This window comes from Crotalus tigris, unplaced genomic scaffold, assembly GCF_016545835.1.
Source record: "Crotalus tigris isolate CLP2741 ecotype Arizona unplaced genomic scaffold, ASM1654583v1 scf7180000019021.11574027:1482141, whole genome shotgun sequence".
NCBI classification, from domain to species: domain Eukaryota; kingdom Metazoa; phylum Chordata; class Lepidosauria; order Squamata; family Viperidae; genus Crotalus; species Crotalus tigris.
Window position 1 is genome coordinate 345,803 of NW_024097333.1, and position 17,495 is coordinate 363,297.

Sequence of the window (17,495 nt, forward strand, 5' to 3'; positions counted from 1 at the left end):
AGGGAGGGTGGGCGGAGCTGACGCGGCGCGGAGGGATACCGTGAGCGAAAGACCTGGGAGGGATGAGAGGCGATTATGTCGCAGCAACGTCCGCTCTGCCAGGCGAAGGGAGGGGGGAGCAGGAGCGGCCGGTTCTAGCCAGCTCAAACCAGTTCTAGGCAGCTGGGAAGGTTCCGGATGCCGCAGGGCCGCAACGCGCATGCGCAAAAGCTCTTCTATGTTGTTTTCCCACTCCCTGCTGCTCCCTTTCGGGGTTTTCTGAGGGGATTTTTGCACGAAAATGGCTTTCTTCACAATGTGCGAGGAGACATTTTTGTTACGTATTTCGGCAGGGTTGGTATATCTCCGTTAGTCCCGATAGGCCCGAGTTTCCATTATGTACTGGTTGTGTGAACACAACATGGGGAAAACCTGCTGGCTGGCCGCCCATTTTTGTTGGGTTTATTTGTATTTTCGAATGCAGGGAAGTTCTTTAGTTGACCTGGATAAGCTAAAGGTTATTTTTTAAAAAAAGGGGGAGGGCTGGAAGAGATTTAAGAAGAGACTGGAGACAGCCATGTGTCCAGAAAGGGTCTCCTGTTTGAGTTGGAAGGGATCTTGGAGGTCATCTAGTCCAACCCTCTGCTCCAACTTTTCCAGGTCTCTCTAGGCAATATTTTTTATGGGTCAAGGCACCCCGGTTCTCACAAGCACCTTTACAGTATTATTATATCATTCTCTTGGTGAGGTAAATTCTTATTTCTCTGGTTGAGGCCTCTGATGTTTCAAGTGTAGGCCTTTTTGAAGGACCTATACCAGTGTTTCCCAAACTTGACAATTTTAAGGCATGTGGACTTCAACTCCCAGAATTCCACAGCCAGCACTGCTGGCTGTGGAATTCTGGGAGTTGAAGTCCACATGCCTTAAAATTGTCAAGTTTGGGAAACACTGACCTATACAGGTAGTCCTCGACTTACAACAGTTCATTTAGTGACCGTTCAACGTTACAACGGCCCTGAACATTTTAGGACCATTTCCCACGCTTATGACCGTTGTAGCATCCCCATGGTCACGTGATGTACATTTGGACGCTTGACCGATGACTCACATTTATGACCATTGCAGTGTCCCGGAGTCACGCGATCCCCTTTTGTGACTTTCTGACAAGCCAAGTCAATGGGGGAGCCAGATTCACTTAACAACCGGGTTACTCATTTAACAACTTCAGTGATTCACTTAGCAAATGAGGCAGGAAAAGTCCTAAAATGGGGCGAGACTCGCTTAACAAATTTCTCACGTAGCAACATAAATGTTGGGCTCAATTGTGGTCGTAAGTGGAGGACTACCTGTATACCATGGCACTGAGGGAATATACTGGGGCTTATGAAGACTGATGTCTTTTCCTTCATCCACTTCATTGTTCTTCCAATTCCTCCTTCCGTCTCCAATGATGGTGGATGACCTTCATTGGGATCAAGAAGGGGGTGGAGGAGCCCTACTTTGGAACTTTTTTTTAAACAAAATTTTATTAAATTTATATAGGTGAGGAAAAATAGGAACAATACAAGTATGGTAAAGGGAGGGGTAAAAGGAAAGGGGGAGAGGAAGGAAATAAGGAATTAGGGTAAAATAAGGATAGGTACAGTCACATATTTCAACAAACAAGCAACCGTCTGGATCATAATAATAAGTAAATATATTCAACCATTTTTAACAAAGCTTAAACTGTAACATATTAAAAGCAATTAGTAAACAAATACATTGATCTATTAAGTAAACTCTACTAATAAAATCTCAAAAAAAAAAAAATCCTAACAATCAAAAGTAACAAATGAAAATCAGTAAACCAGGAAAAGTAATCTTATCATCAAAATGTTATTTAGAACTCGATTAAAAATCAGGCATCTATTCTAAAATATTAAATCCTTCAAGTTCTAACCTGTCTCTAACCATTGATAACATTTTTCCCAAGTCCTACTTTGGAACAGTTTTTGACACCATCCACCATGATGCACCTATGGTTCTCACATGACAGTTGGAGATTAGGTCTTTAGTGCAGGTCTGTTCTTGCCTGTGGTAAGTGGGTATCCATGGGGAGGGAGATGAGATTATCCTGGGGGGGGAGGCTCCTGCAAGATTGAGCACTCTCACCCCTACTTAACAGGATAGCTGTTTGGTTTGAAGGCTATTATCATCAGTAGCAATATTTCTACCTCTACGGTTTCCAGATAGACTGTAGAAGGCTTCATCTGGTGTCTTGAGGTCTCGGTGGGATGAAATAGGCTGAAGGTAAATATTAACCAGATGCACATTTTGTTTAGAGACCATCTGTGTGCTCCAGTCTTAACTTTGGGTGAGAAGTCCACTGTCAGCAAGTCCTCCGACTGGGAATCCTGCTGGATGCATGGTGGAGGCCATGGCTGGAGTCCTTTGCCCCTCTAACTGGTGCAGCAGTTGCACCTTTATATGGAGCCGGACCAGGGCCTTATGATCAGATCACCGCCATGTGCTTTACATGGAGATGCCCCTGAAGATTACACAGAAACTTGACGAATGCTGCTTCACGTGGACGGGGAGAAGCTGCTTCAGACACCCAAACTGTGAGTGCTTCCTTGACTGCCGGTAAGTTTCTGGCTTCAATTCAAAATGCTGTTTTACTTTTAGGGCCTCTCCTGGATTGGGCTCCGAAGGATTTTCAGACCACTGTTTGCAAATACTGGTTTCTGCACGGATATGCTTTTAGTCCCCTCCATTTGGGAGGGTAAAAGAGAGAGAGTTTTCCGAGGTGGACTCCCATCTTCTGGAATGGCCTCCCTTAGAAATCTCACTTTAGATTTACCCATGATTTTTTCTCACTATGACGATTTTACTGTTTTATGTTTTCCGTCTTCAGTTTTATCATTTCTTATTTTATCCAGCTTGATATTTCATAGCGATTGCAGCTCAGAGGTGGTGGAATGTAGCTGCAAAGAGACAGAAGAAACAGCAGCAGAAAAAAATGACTCAGTACTTGTACTTTTCCACTGTCATGAAAAGCTCTGCCTTTTTAGCTGTCTGAGTCCTAAGAAGGCTAGGGCAGCCGTGTCAGATGGAAGTTACTGGAGATGATAGAACTTACAGAAGATTAAAGTGGCTGGCGTTAGGGGGATGAAGTTGCAGACAATTCTGAGTTTGCACAAAATTTCGCCACACCTCCCTTTATAAATTATACTACAGTCAGCCAGGAACCACAGCTTCCAAAATACCGAACTAAAACCAAGTGAACCGTAGTGGGGCGTCCAGGGTATCTAAATTCAGATACTGAATCACACTTCCAATTAAGCCACCAAGTGTTTTTATCCTTGTCTGTTAAATAAATAGTAAAATTATGTTCCTATGAACCTTAAATCGCGGTTTACAAATCAGCATGCCTGCACAAATGTATATGGTGTCAGATGCCTAAATGCAATGTACAGACTGGGTTTAGGGCAGTGTTTCTCAACCTTGACCATTTTAAGGCATGTGGACTTCAACTCCCAGAATTCCACCGCCAGCAATGCTGGCTGTGGAATTCTGGGAGTTGAAGTCCACATGCCTTAAAATGGTCAAGGTTGAGAAACACTGGTTTAGGGCAGTGCTTAGCTGACGTAGGGCGTGCAGTTTCTGAGACTGAAGGGGATGGGAACCTGTTGTGCAATGCATCTGGCAGACTGAGCCAAGTAAGAATGAAAAAGGGCAAAGGGAGACAGTCAATATTTTTTGTTGTTGTTGTTTATTTAGGGGGCCTTAGAAACCCAACCTCTCACCATTAGTTCCAGATTCGCTGTAGGGCATGCATCCAGAAAAGAAACTCATGTGCGCATGTTGGTTTTCCAAACAGAATATCTCACCTGCTCTGACAACAGCAACTGCAGGATTATATAAATATACTTGTGCAAACTCACTCCAAGGTGGTGGCTCCCCACCCCCCACCCTCCTTTCAACTGCATTCTGTACCATGCAGCTATTTGTGGTGGCTTGGAGTGGGAGGATCAGCAAGATGGCGAATCATCAGCCGGATCTTGTTTTACTTCCCCTCTTCCACCCCCCACCCCCCATCACCACCACCTCCCCGGAGCTGCATGGAATTTTCCTCCATCCAGGCTTATGCGTGTGAATGTGTGGATGCGTGAGAGTTCAGTTCCAGGAGCTTTCTCTGAGTACCTGCCTTCTGTGAGGTGAGGTTAACAAATGCAGGGGTTCGGCTAGGGGGACACCCTCTTTCGGAGTGCCTGGATGTGTGGGACTGCCATAACTAGCTTGCAAGAATCTAGCCAGCCGCTAAGTGGCCAGCAAACAGAATACAGACAGCCCTGTATCATTGTTCGATGGTCTGGACTTTGCACCCAGATATGGCTTCCCTTCCCTTTATCTTTTTTTTTTTTCTGTTTGATGTGGTTGCCCATTGTCGCGTTAATTTATTGTTGATTGAGAGTATAGGCAATAATACTGTTGTAAAACATCTCAAAAGCTCTTTGATGTACAGCGGATCAATAGGGAAGAACCCACTCAGCCCCAAAACCAAAAAAAAAAAAAAAAGAGGACAAGCTGGAAGGAGTGTGGTAGAGTTCAAAAGAAAGGGTTGAAGGCGTGGAACAAACTTTAAGAAAAACAATGCATATTGTGCTTCATTGGATAGTTTTAACTAAGTAGTTCTGAGTACTATTTTTTTTTATTTTTTGGTAGAGAAGCAGACAATAAATCCTAATAAAATGATCACACACAGGCATATTCATTGGGAAAATAGGCATTTGACTGAGAAAGGTCCAGGGTTTAACTAAATGTTTTTCTCCATGACTGCACGTGCAGTGTCTGCTTGTGTCCACAACCATGTTAGCAATAAAAGGTGGTATCTTGATATCTAGCGTAAGAGTGGGTGGGTGGCTTGGTTCTGGTCTGTGGTTTTTGGGTAGAGTATCTTAAGTCAGTTTCCAGCCAGATCCCAGAGTTAGGTAGTGCTAAGTTTAAGATGTGTTTATTGAAACAGTTCCACCATATGCTTTAGCGAGGGAAACCAAGTGGAAGATTCAACAGATAGGATATAAAATGTATAGCCCAATATATATGCACTTGCTAGTACAGCAAAGAAAAAGTTCACAGAGGTGCCAAACGGATCAGAATTTGTTAATGTGAGCAGATTTGTGCTGAAAAATTTAACTTTCAGAGCGGGGCAAGAGAAAGCTCCCTGCACTCCATTCAAACAAAATATTCTTCACTGACATCACCTTCTTTGCTTTTCTGTTTTTTTTCCCTGCCTCATAGATATAGTAACTAAAATCTCAGTTTGATTATGTCTGGAATTCACCTTTTGCCCTGGAATAAAAGATGATGGCGTTTTGGGGGGGGGGGTGCCCAACAGAAGTAGCAGAAGAAAAGCCTGTATTTGTGGCTCCTGTTCTGGTGCAGAATCCACTCCTCCTAGCTCTATAAAACCAAAATATTTGGTGTAATTATCAGGGACTCTTTATTCAGCATTTTCTGGACCTTGAGCTCTGGGCTTGACCCAGCTTTCCCTAACTTCAATTCCAAACAGCTGTTGCAGGAAAAGGGAAGATTTTTCTCACAAGGAAACCTCTTTCCCCCCCCCACGAACATTTTAAGATGGGTTGAGGAGCAAGTAAGGGTGACCTGAGAACACAACTGGACCATTTAGCAATATTTGTGTCATTTGATTAACCTGGCATCAGATTATTCCCAGGGTTCCATGGTTACCAGTCACAGGAGTTGCTGTGCTGAATTGGCCAAGGCAGTTTTGGTTCTTCATATGGCCTTGGGGGGGGGGGTGTCCCTTCCTCCCCTCCCCCCACTATTCTCATGACCCTGGGATCTCTTAGTAACACTCCTCAATTGCAATAGTCCTTGATAGACCCTCTTTCATTAATGTATTCAGCTTCACATTTTGTGGCAACGAATTCCACAGATTAATGATGTGCTGTCTAGAGAATCTCCTTGTGTACTTTTTCTGAGTTACTCATGATTTTATACAAATATTGTAGGGAAGACATTTGAGCACCCTTTTGGTTTAATGTGACTTATCACTTAACTTGGTTTTCTTTATGAAGAAGTTGGTATGAGTCTGGGATGAATGCATGCTTGTTATCTGAGAAAGGCCTCAAATGCAGTCTCCTTACACAACCACAGCCCCCTTTAGAAGGCAATCCACAACTGTGCATGTATAATCACACTCCCTATAGAAGTGAATTTTCCTTGAACTAGTGTAGGACACTGCCTTGCTTTATGCAACATAGTTGACTCTAAACCGGGATAACATAACCCATACTATGTTCACATATAATAAATACAATGTTAAGACAATAGTTGGATTCCTAAAATATGCTTGACAGAAACTATCTAACACTATTTTAGACTCAACCTCTAATGAGGTCCATTCACCAAAAAAAAAGTAATAAGGTACACTTCCTGTTACTAGAGAACCATATCTGTCTTCTATTCCCCTAGATATGTGAAAGCTCTGTTGCAGTTTGTAACTATTTAGGTGACAGCAACAAGAACAAAAAGACATTTCTTCAAAATCGAAACTGATCAGAATAAGCTGAGGAGCACAGTGTCTCAAGAATGTCTCTGGACATTGAATATGAAAAATAAGACAACCGCTAGACTTAAACTTGAATAAACTGCATCCTTCAGCCTTTACCAGTTTTGGTAAGAAAAATAATTTATTTCTAATTATTAACATAATGTGTGTGGAATAAATAATTGAAGATGAAATAGAATATATTGATTGAATGCTTAGAGTTTATCTACCTGTCCTGAATCTGTTCTTGTACTTTGTTGCTGCAGTATTCCCAGACGCAGAGCCACACTGAAGAACAGAAAATGCCTAAACGGAAATGTGTCTTTACTGAAAAACTGAAGCAGAAATATCCTCATTTTCGTAAAGGTAGAGACGACTATGAAGCAGAGTGCTTGGTTTGCAAAGCTGGCACATTTGTGTCCGTGGCACATAAAGGTGCCAGTGATCTGGAGTATCACATGTCCTCTGAAAAGCACAAAAAAGCCCTTGGAGGAGACAGTTGGTCTGCAAAGCTGACTGAATTTTTGGTGACTCCGGGCACGAAAGCAGAGGATGCGCTTGCTGCAGCGGACAGCACTCTATCCTTGCACACTATCCCAAACTGCAACAGCTACAAAACAACAGGGCGTACATCTGAGTTGTTGAGAAAAATATTCCCTGATGCAGAGACAGCACAAAAGTTTTCCCACACCCGGACCAGGACAGAAGCTCTTGAGAACTCGGTGCTTGCCCAGCATGCAGTCAGCCTTGACCTGAAGGCCCTGGAAGACAGCGGCATCCCTTTCTGTGGGGTGGCTATAGACGACAGCAATCACCGGGCCGTGAAAATGGTCCCGGTGCTCATCCAATATTACGACTACAGGAACGGCGGCTTGAAGACCAAACTGCTGGAACTTCAGGAAACGCCCACCGAGACGGCCGACGCCATTTCGGACTACCTCGTCAAAACTCTTAAGAAACACGGATTGCTCCAGAAATGCGTGGCCTTTGCAGGGGACAACTGCAACACCATGTTTGGTGAACTTCGGCAAGACGAGGAGGCGAGGACTGTGTTCGCCAGGTTGAGGAGAGCCCTCCAGAGAGAGACTTTGATTGGGGTGTACTGCCCGGCCCACGTTTTGCACAACTGCATCCACCACGGAGCAGACGCCCTGGAGGTGGACATAGAGAACATCGTTCTGAAGATCTACCAGTACTTCCACATATACGCAGTGCGGACCGAGTCCCTGCAAGAGTACTGTGAGTTTGTGGAGGTGGAGTACAAACGGCTGCTCTCCCACAGCAAGACCCGGTGGCTGTCCTTGTTCCCGGGCATCACAAAGCTGCTCCAGATGCACTCGGCCTTGAAGTCCTTCTTCTTGGGCCAGAGCAACCCGCCCACCGTGCTCAGGAGCTTCTTTGAGCACGAGTTCAGCGAGCTCTACCTTTGGCACATGCACTCGCTGATGAACGCCTTCCACTTACACATCGAAGAGATGGAACGGGAAAACAACTCCATCGTGGAAGTGATGAGGACGCTGGACTCCGTGCACACCATCCTGCTTGACCGAAGAGCTCAAAACTTCATGTCCCTGACGGTGAAGGGGATGCTTGCGGACAAGCGCAAGGAGGGGCTGGAGGCAGAATGCGACGCCTTCTCCGATGCGGTGCATCGCCTCTACAGCAACTGCATAGACTACCTGGAGATGTGGATGGCGTCTCTGCAGGAGTTCTCCTGCTTCGCCTGGATGGCCCTAAGCGAGACACCAAGCTGGGGTGACGTGGAAGCATGTATAACCTATTTAATTGAAAAGGGTGTAGAGGTTGATGATATCAAGTGCTTTGATCAGTTCAACAATTTGAAAAAATTTGTGGAAGCTTCCAGCGATGAAGAAGAGTTCCAGCATCTGCTTTCACATCAGAAGTGGACCAAATACTTCCTGAAGGCTAAAGCCATTGAATGCTATTCAGAATTGTTAAAAATTGCACAGTTCTTCTTCGCAATTCCCTCCCACAGTGTAAATATGGAATGGAGCGCTTCTTTTCGTTGATACAAAGCCAGGAGGTCAAGGAAAGGACCTGCTTGAAAGGCCTACCATTTGATTTTAAAAATAACTGTTGGAAACATTTTTGTGCATGCTTTGCTCTAAAGAGACACGTACATGCACACCACAGAAAAAGACTATTTGTCTTTTGGGGTGTACCATCTGCACACAGTAGATCTTTAGGGTATCATCTATACTTAGAAGTACCAGTTACAGTTGTTCTGTTTTGGTCTTTAACCTCATTACTGACTCAGAAATCTTTTCATTGAATCAGGTTTGGGACTGATAGCAAAATGGAAGGGAAAAACATTTTTTCAAATTATTTTTACTTTTGAAGGCAGTTTGCTATGTCATGAAGTTGGCACGCTCACAGACTAGCACAGAACAAGATGTTCTGCAACCTGTGATCTTCTGCCTGCTGTAAAGGTTTAATAAGATCTGAAAAAATATCAGTCTTTCGTGAGATGAGATTTCAGTCCATTTCCAAGCTAGAGCTTTTAACTCCTTAACAGCTGCACTGATGCATAAAAACCCTTTAGGTTATTTTACCAGTGAGTGCTTCCTTGAAAAACAGTTTGAAGGGGCTTTAGGGCAAGAAAACCCCATTTCCCCCCCCCCTCTTTTTGCCTCTGGAGAAATATAGCAAAGGCAACAGCCACATCTGGCTTAGAAAGTCAATTTCTGGTTTATGAGCTAAATAATTGGCCAAAAGTTATAGAATGCCTCTCATTCAAAGAACATCTGAGCAACTAAGCCGAGCAAGACAAAATAGAGGATACGGGTGAACCACCAACGCTCTGAATCTCTTTAGAAACCCATCAAACCCAGAGAGAAGATTCCCAGTGCCGTATGATGGACCTTGTGTGAGTATCAGTAGGGAACATTATTAATGAAGAATCCCTTTAATAAAATGACAAGGTACTCAACCACAATATCAGGCCTGGGCTCAAGCATTCTGCAGTGCAGGACTGATTTTACTGGCTGAAGACTAGGAGAGGTCATTTAATCACTAGTCAAATCCTCAAAATGAATCAGAAGAAGTTGCAACAAGTGCAACTTTCCAAAATAAAAGAAAGAGAAAAGTAGGCATAGTTTTACTTTTTTAAAATTGTCCTTTATTCACCAAATTAGTAAAGTAGTCTAAATATAGATTTAAATAAATAAGCTCATTACAAAATCAGTTGCAATTAAGTACCCGTATTTTCCGGCGTATAAGACGACTTTCTAGGCATGGAAATCAGCGCCGAAGTTGGGGGTCATCTTAGACGCCCAGTCGCCTTATACGCCGGAAAATACGGTATTTGAATTTAAAGTGCTCCGATCCCCATTTCTTGCTTCTCCACAGATGTTAATATTCATAGATACTAAAAATCTGTGAAATGTAGAGATTAGCAACACTGAAATTAATGTCTTGATTTAAATCATCCAAAGGTTTAGAGTGATTTTCCACAAGCCCTCCATGAAGAGGGAAAGTTAACGTCCAGAATAAACCTAGAAAGAAGAGCGAGAGGGAAAAGTGGCTTAGATGGAAGGTGGAAAAAAATTAGAGGCAAAAGTATTTTAAAAAATGAAATTGTAACAATGGTCATCAGCAGTTAACTGAAGTTGTATTACATACTTGGAGAAAATCACAAATGGAACATTTTGCTGATTGCAGTGCAAACTTTATAGCAAAAGAAAAAAAACATTTTCATTCATGTTTAACATCAGCCTTTAGGAATACAGCAAAAGCCACCAAGCTTGAAAAGCCCATCAGTGAAAAGTTAATTTCAGGCATTCCAAATAGCTTAGTTTATAACTATAATCCATTGTGACAAAATAGTTACTTACTTATTGATTATATAGAAAAATGTGGGATAGACAGCATCACCGCCAGATGGATCTGTAACTGGCTGGCAAACCACATTCAGCGTGTAGTCCTCAACAGAACTACATCTTTATGGAGAGAAGTATGCGGTGGTGTACCCCAGGAGTCTGCCTTAGGCCCAGCATTCTTCAACACCTCGATAACAATTTAGATGAGAGAGTAGAAGGAGAACTCATCAAATTTGCAGATGACACCGAGCTGTTAAGAACAGTCAGCGCTTCAGAAATAGGCTTCAAAATTCAGAAAGAAGTTGAAAGACTTGAACACTGGCCCCTAAGCTAACAAAATGCAATTCAGTAGCGAGAAAAATCAGGTTTTACACCAAGGCAAGAAAAACTAAATGCACAGGTATAGAAAAAGCGATACCTGACTCAGCAGTAGTAACTGTGAGAGGGATCTGGGAGTCCTAGTGGACAACCGCTTCAGTAGTATGAGCCAGCCGTGTGCGGCAGCTGCCAAAAAAGCCAACGCAGCCCTAAGCTGCATCAAGAGAGGGACAGTTTCAAGATCACAAGAAGTGCTAGTATTGCTTTAATACTGCACTGGTCAGACCACACTTGGAATGTGGTGTCCAGTTCTGGTCACCAGGATACAAAAAAAGATGCTGAGACTCTGGAAAGTGTGCAGAGAAGAACAACAAAGATGATTAGGGGCCTGGAGGCTAAAACATACGAAGATGGAATTGGGTATGTCTAGTTTAATGAAGAGAAGGACGAGGGGGGACAGGATAGCAGGGTTCCAGTATCTCAGGGGCTGCCCCAAAGAAGAGGGAGTCAAGCTATTCTCCAAAGCAACTGAAGGCAGGAGAAACAACAGATGGAAACTGGTCAAGAAGAGATCCAGCCTAGAATTAAGAAAGAATTTCCGGACAGTGAGAACAATTAATCAGTGGAACGGTTTTTTCTCCAGAAGTTGTAGGTGCTCCATCACTAGAGGTGTCCAAAAAGAAATTGGGCAGCCATTTGTCTGGAATTTGTGTAGGCCCTCCGAGATTCCTTCCAATTCTGATATTCTGTATTCAATTCTGTATCCTCCTCGCTCATTTTATACATTTGGAAGGCAGTGGGCCTGTTAAAAGAATGTGTATTAGTTAAGAAGCTGGTTCAGAAGCTTTAAAACACATCACTGTGTTTTAAGCAGCCAGTAATGGTTACTGTAGGATGGTTAATCCTTTCTGCATTGATTCTCATATGTCGTGTGTGTACCATTTTGCTAACTCAGTTATTGACTAAACCTATTTATGTGGCTTTACATAAAATAAATGCAAAAACCATAAAAAGCACTCCCAAGAGGACCACAAATCAAGTTTAACCTGTGAATGCAAACTCCTCACTGTAATCTGATTGGGTTAAATGTACGTACAAGCAGGGTAGGAGTATCTATACCAGGTTTTATGGGTGCTTATGAACACAAGGTAACTGACTAAGGTGTCGGTGGATTTGCAAGCTGGTTTTGAGTCCTCACAATAAATACACTTGATCGTTTCTGCTTAGATGACTTTTCTCTGTAGGACCCGCAAGGGAGGGAAGAAGGAAACCAACGGAAATGCTGGCTTTTTGTGTTAGAATCCTTTACAGCAGAAGTATTTCCACATCAAACACCATATAAAAGAGTATAAAGACTGCCTGGGCACCAAAGGAAAAACAGCTGAAGGCAGAGAAGGATGAAGTCAGTGTGGGGGAAAAAAAAAAGATCTGCTTCCCTGCGTTCAGGGCAGGGAGCGTCTTCTAGCAAAGTGGATCCAGAGGATGAATCACTGGCTCGCAAGAGGCCTCTATTAGGACACCAGACCTGCTTCTGATGCTATCTGGGACTCGGATCCCGCCTGACTATGACACAGTCAAACAGGAAGTGGTGCGTGATAAAAGGAAAACAACAACACACATTTCAGCCCCTGCCTGGTTTCTCCTGCTGGCTTCAGTTGATGGCTGGATTCATACAATATCCTAACTTCCAAACCCAGGTTGCCGACATGTAATGGCTCTGTCCCCAGAACGTGTCACGTCCCAGGTAAAGAACATAACCGGCTTAAGTACAGGTAGTCCTTGACTTACAACAGTTTGCCTAGTAATCATTCAAAGTTACAATGGCACTGAAAAAAAAGGACTTAGGATCATTTTTCACACTTAGGACCATTGCAGCATCCCTATGGTCACGTGATTTACATCCGGTTGCTTGACAAGTGACTGACATTTATGACAGCTGCCGTGTCCCAGGGTCACGTGATCGCCTTTTGTGACCCTCTGACAGGTAAAGTTGACAGATTAGGCAAGAAAAACTAAATGTACAGGTATAGTATGGGGGTACCTTGCTCAATAGTAGTAACTGTGAAAGGGATCTTGGAGTCCTAGTGGACAATCATTTAAATATGAGCTAGCCGTGTGCTGCAGCTGCCAAAAAAGCCAACATAGTGCTAGGCTGCATTAACGGGGATAGAATCAAGATCACGTGAAGTGTTAATACCACTTTACAAGGCCTTGGTAAGGCCACACTTGGAATACGGCATCCAGTTTGGGTCACCACAATGTAAAAAAGATGTTGAGACTCTAGAAAGAGTACAGAGAAGAGCAACAAAGATGATTAGAGTTACAGGTTAGAGGCTACAACATGTAAGGAACGGTTGCTGGAATTGGGAATGTCTAGTTTAATGAAGAGAAGGACAAGGGGGCACATGATAGCAGCCTTCCAATCTCTCAGGGGCTGCCCCAAAGAAGAGGGAGTCAAGCTGTTCTCCAAAGCGCCGGAAGGCAGGACAAGAAGCAACAGATAGAAACTAACCAAGGAGAGAAGCAACCTAGAACTAAGGAGAAACTTCCTGACAGTTAGAACAATTAACCAGTGGAACAACCTGCCTCCAGAAGCTGTGAATGCTCCAACACTGGAAGTTTTAAAGAAGAAACTGGACAGCCATTTGTCCGAAATGGTATAGGATTTCCTAACTGAGCAGGGGGTTGGACTTGATGACCTCCAAGGTCCCTTCCAACTTTATTATTATTATATTATTAACTCAGTGGGGAAGCCGGATTCACTTAACAACCATGTCAGTAATTTAACAACAGCAGTTATTCGCTTAACAAATGTGGCAAGAAACATCGTACAATGAGGCAAAACTGAACAAATTTCTCACTTAGCAACATAAATTTTGGGCTCAATTTTGGTCTACCAGTACTGGGAACTTGTTCCTACAATATATTGAACCAAAAATGATTCCATCTCATTTTAAAGAGAACCATAGAAACAGAGTCTGATCATGCCATCCAATCTGATTTCTTACATGTAGAAAGTACCTCTGGCAAATGAGCTATACAAGTTCCCCCCCCCCAACAATATTGTACAATATTCATTTCTGATTCATAGGTTAAGTTCCTATAACACATCCAACTTGGTTCCTGTGTTACATAATTTTCTGGGTTTGCCCAATATAAACTGGGCTGAACTGGTGCACTTTTGCTAAATCAGACGCTCAACCTAATCCTGGTTAAAACGGGGGAGGATTAGCATGGGCTGTGAATTCAGGGGTGGGTTCTTGGACTAACCCAGGGGTAGGCAACCTTGGCTCTTTTATGACTCGTGGACTTCAATTCCCAGAATTCCTGAGCCAGCATGGGGGAACTATGGCCCCCTCATGACTCGTGGACTTCAACTCCCAGAATTCCTGAGCCAGCCTGGCTCAGCTTGGAAACCTCTCCCTTTCCCCTCAGCATGGCTGGCTCAGGAATTCTGGGAGTTGAAGTCCACCAGTCCTAAAAGAGCCAAGGTTGCCTACCCCTGGACTAACCTGAGCAAATCTATCCTGTCAAGGGGAACCAGTAACTTGGTTTGAAGGGGAAATCCTCTTCAGTTAACTACGGGCAAATGTTTGGGCAGCCGTCTCCAACACACTCCAGCTCTCTTGTCACATCTCAATCATCTTTACGATCTACAGATTGAGAGACATGCAAACTGGGAGGTGAATTATGGTGCACCTCACCCTTAGATCAGGAATGCTGCCTCGTGCCCTGCATCCTCTGGGTGAGTCACCACGAGGTGATCTGCAGAAGCGATGACTGTGTAAAGGTCATCCCTCAAACCATACCGGAGCTACTGACCGCAGCCGGGCTTCACGCTCCATCATGGAGAGGAAGAGCAACAGGAAGAAGGCAATTTTGCCATGTTTGTATCCCTCCCCTGAGTCCCCGAGTCTTGCAAACTGCTGTACAAGCACTTCAGGAACATTCTCCATCTGGAAGGGACCTTGGAGGTCTTCTAATCCATCCCCCTCTTTTTTTTTTTTTTAATGTGACACAAAACATTTTTTTTAAAAAACGAAAGAATCAGACTGTAGCAAGCAGTCTTATTTTCCAGTCTACTAGAATGGGCAGCTGTATTAATAATGCCTTTCCTATACATTGAAGACTCTATTACATTATTAATTTTTTTAAAAAGATGTTCTATTATCACTTTACTTACTCCAGGGACGTAGCTGAGTCCACTAGAATTTGGTCAGGCCTTACTACTACCTGGATGAGAAATCAGCAGGAAATTAAAAGACTGGCTAGACGGGGAACGGGAAAAAACCTGAAAAAAATGCAGTAGCAAATCACATACTAATGCCAGGAAACGCCACGTAATAAACAGGACTTGGAGCTTGATTGCAAGAAGACTTTGTTTTTATGCAGGTTTTCCCTGAGCGGCTTTAGCTATGCTTGTGAAGTACCCCATCATGGCAAAGGTACTATGCAGCTGATACTGAAAAACTGAATAAGGTTAGACCTGGTTAGGACCTGGACGGGGGACCATGAGGAAATCCCAGCTGGGGGGGGGCAGCTTAGGAAGTTAGAAAAAATAATTAGAATAGAACAGAACAGAATAGAATAATAGAACAGAATTACAGGATAGAATAGAATAGAATCTGGAAGGGACCTTGGAGGTCTTCTAGTCCAACCCCCCACTCAAGCAGGAGAACCTGTCCTATACCATCATGGAAAGCAGCTGGAGCATACTTCTATGCTTTTGACAAAAAAGCCGGGCACATGCACAAAATCTAGTTGCATTTGGAGACTTCATTATTTGCAATGGTGGCGACTGTCTGTAGCTCGGGTGTAGGTTCGTTCTCCGAGCTTGTGGGTTGGTTTCTGAACGTTTCGATACCAGGCCAGGTAACATTGTCAGCGGAGTTTAGGGGGGGGGGTCACTTTCAGTGTTCCTCCGCTTATAAGGACTCTGTGTAGTCAGTAGGTGAAGATGTTACCTAGCCTGGTAACGAAACATTCAGAAACCAACCCACAAGCTCGGAGAACGAACCTCTACCCTCCACTTAATTATCTTGAACTCTTGCTTTCATTAAGTCCGCAGGTTATAGGCAGATTTCCCAAAGCAATACTAGCCTTTTTCAAACCTGTCTTAAGCATTAAACGGAAGGCAGAGGTTCCTTAATGTGTGAACGCTTGGCACCTTTCAGACCTGCAAACTCAAGAAGTTTGCAGAATTTTAATAGAGGGCCAGGTCTAGAAATTTGTAGCAGCAGCTGCCCCCCCTAGTGGACCAGGTGGGGAACAGCAACGAGGATCCTCACGATCCTATTTGTAAACAGTTGGACTTCACCTGGAGCATGCCCAGTAATGGCCCTTAGTACCATGATTCGTATCCTTTTCCAAATGGGTGTCAGACCTGCCGCAGCTGGGTCCCTCAGAAAGAAAGACCCTCGACTCCTTTTGGTTGAAGTGATAGGTACTTTTACTAAGGCTTGCTGGTTGCAGCAAAAGCGGGCTAGAGCTAAAGTTCCCGCACAAAAGGTTAATCAGAATACAGCTGGAAGAGATCTTGGAGGTCATCTAGTCCAGGGCTTTTCAACCTTTTCACCCATTGTGCCACTTTTAGGAGATGGCAACATCCGAGGACCACCAGTCGCCTAGCAAGGTGTCAAAAACTTGATGACCAACAAAAAAAAAAAGGAAAAAAGTGATAAAGTACAGGTAGTCCTCGATTTACAACAGTTCGCTTAGTGACTGTTTGAAGTTACAATGGCCCTGAAAAAAGTGCCTCCCAAGCCACAGCCGAGCAAGACACCTGCCTGCCCGCCCGGCGGCACTCTTCCTCCTGTCCAAGGTTTTCATTGTTGTGAGCATTTCTGTTGAGGATTGGCAGCGGGGGTGAGGGGGTGTTTGGTTTTTATTCCCCCCCCCCGTCTGCTGGGTGGTTGCAGCAGGTTTTGTTCACGTCACATGACCCTGGGACACTGTGACCGTCATAAATATGAATCGGTTGCCACGCATCTGAATGTAAATCACAAGACCCTGGAGAGGCTGCAACATTCCAGCTGATCGGCGCTTCTTCTGGGCTCGGCAGAAGCGCCAGGATCAGTGCTGAGCTCCAGCTGGAGCCTGGCACTGATCCTGGCGCTTCCGCTGAGCCCTGACAGCCCCGAAGAAGCGCCAATCAGCTGGAAAGCAGCACTGATCCTGGCGCTTCCGCTGAGCCCTGCAGCTCCAGCCTTCTCTCGCTCAGGCTTGTGCAGTGCTGCCACCGGTTCAGCTCATTCCCCTGCTCCACTACTTTTCTAGGATGGTCGCGTACCACCTGCCAGGTGCCAATGTACCACAGGTGGTACCCGTACCACTGGTTGAAAAGCCCTAGTCCAACCCTTTGCTCAAGCAGGAGACCCTAAACCATTCCGGGCAGGTGACTGTCCAGTCTCTTCTTAAAATCCTCCAGTGTTGGAGCACCCACAACGTCCTGAGGCAAGCTGTGGTTGCTTGTAGAAATTTTGCTCATTGTGTATCATCCTAATTTGGGGTGGGGTAGAGGTATTACACACATGCACATTGGCCAGGCAGTGATTCCCCTCCCCCCCCACTGTAACAACACAGCTATCCTATTTTATTAATATACAGACCTATCCAGTTCCTGTGAATGCAGTGGAAGGTCACATCGCGCAGTCAGCCTTAAAACACATTTCTGTTAATCTGTGAGCTGCTGGTTTCTAGCCACAGTTAGTTTTGGCTTAGCCAAACATATGAGCTTAATTAGGGTAGGCATAAAAGTGCATGCAGGTGGGAAACTAATAAATTCAAAGGAATATAGTGCGGGTGCC

At 44.2% G+C, this 17,495-nt stretch overlaps 1 protein-coding gene across 6 annotated transcripts; it reads left to right on the forward strand.

Annotated features, from left to right (window-relative positions):
- The first annotated feature begins 318 nt into the window (after nucleotides 1-318).
- On the forward strand, nucleotides 319-9,622 carry LOC120314911. Of its 6 annotated transcripts, XM_039358477.1 has the most exons (4): nucleotides 319-333; nucleotides 2,301-2,601; nucleotides 6,457-6,660; nucleotides 6,799-9,622. In XM_039358477.1, exon 4 carries the CDS (start codon nucleotides 6,835-6,837, stop codon nucleotides 8,560-8,562), a length of 1,728 nt encoding a protein of 575 aa, XP_039214411.1. In that variant the 5' UTR covers nucleotides 319-333; nucleotides 2,301-2,601; nucleotides 6,457-6,660; nucleotides 6,799-6,834; the 3' UTR covers nucleotides 8,563-9,622. The 6 variants fall into 6 exon arrangements, with proteins under 6 accessions (XP_039214411.1, XP_039214410.1, XP_039214414.1 ...); XM_039358476.1 differs by lacking the exon at nucleotides 319-333 and having other exon boundaries at nucleotides 1,840-2,601; XM_039358478.1 differs by lacking the exons at nucleotides 319-333; nucleotides 2,301-2,601 and adding an exon at nucleotides 3,624-3,677.
- Nucleotides 9,623-17,495: the final 7,873 nt, after the last annotated feature.

Bases quoted from the DNA above. Each gene is read 5' to 3' on its own strand.
- LOC120314911 (XM_039358477.1), top strand. From the start codon at position 6,835: ATGCCTAAACGGAAATGTGTCTTTACTGAAAAACTGAAGCAGAAATAT.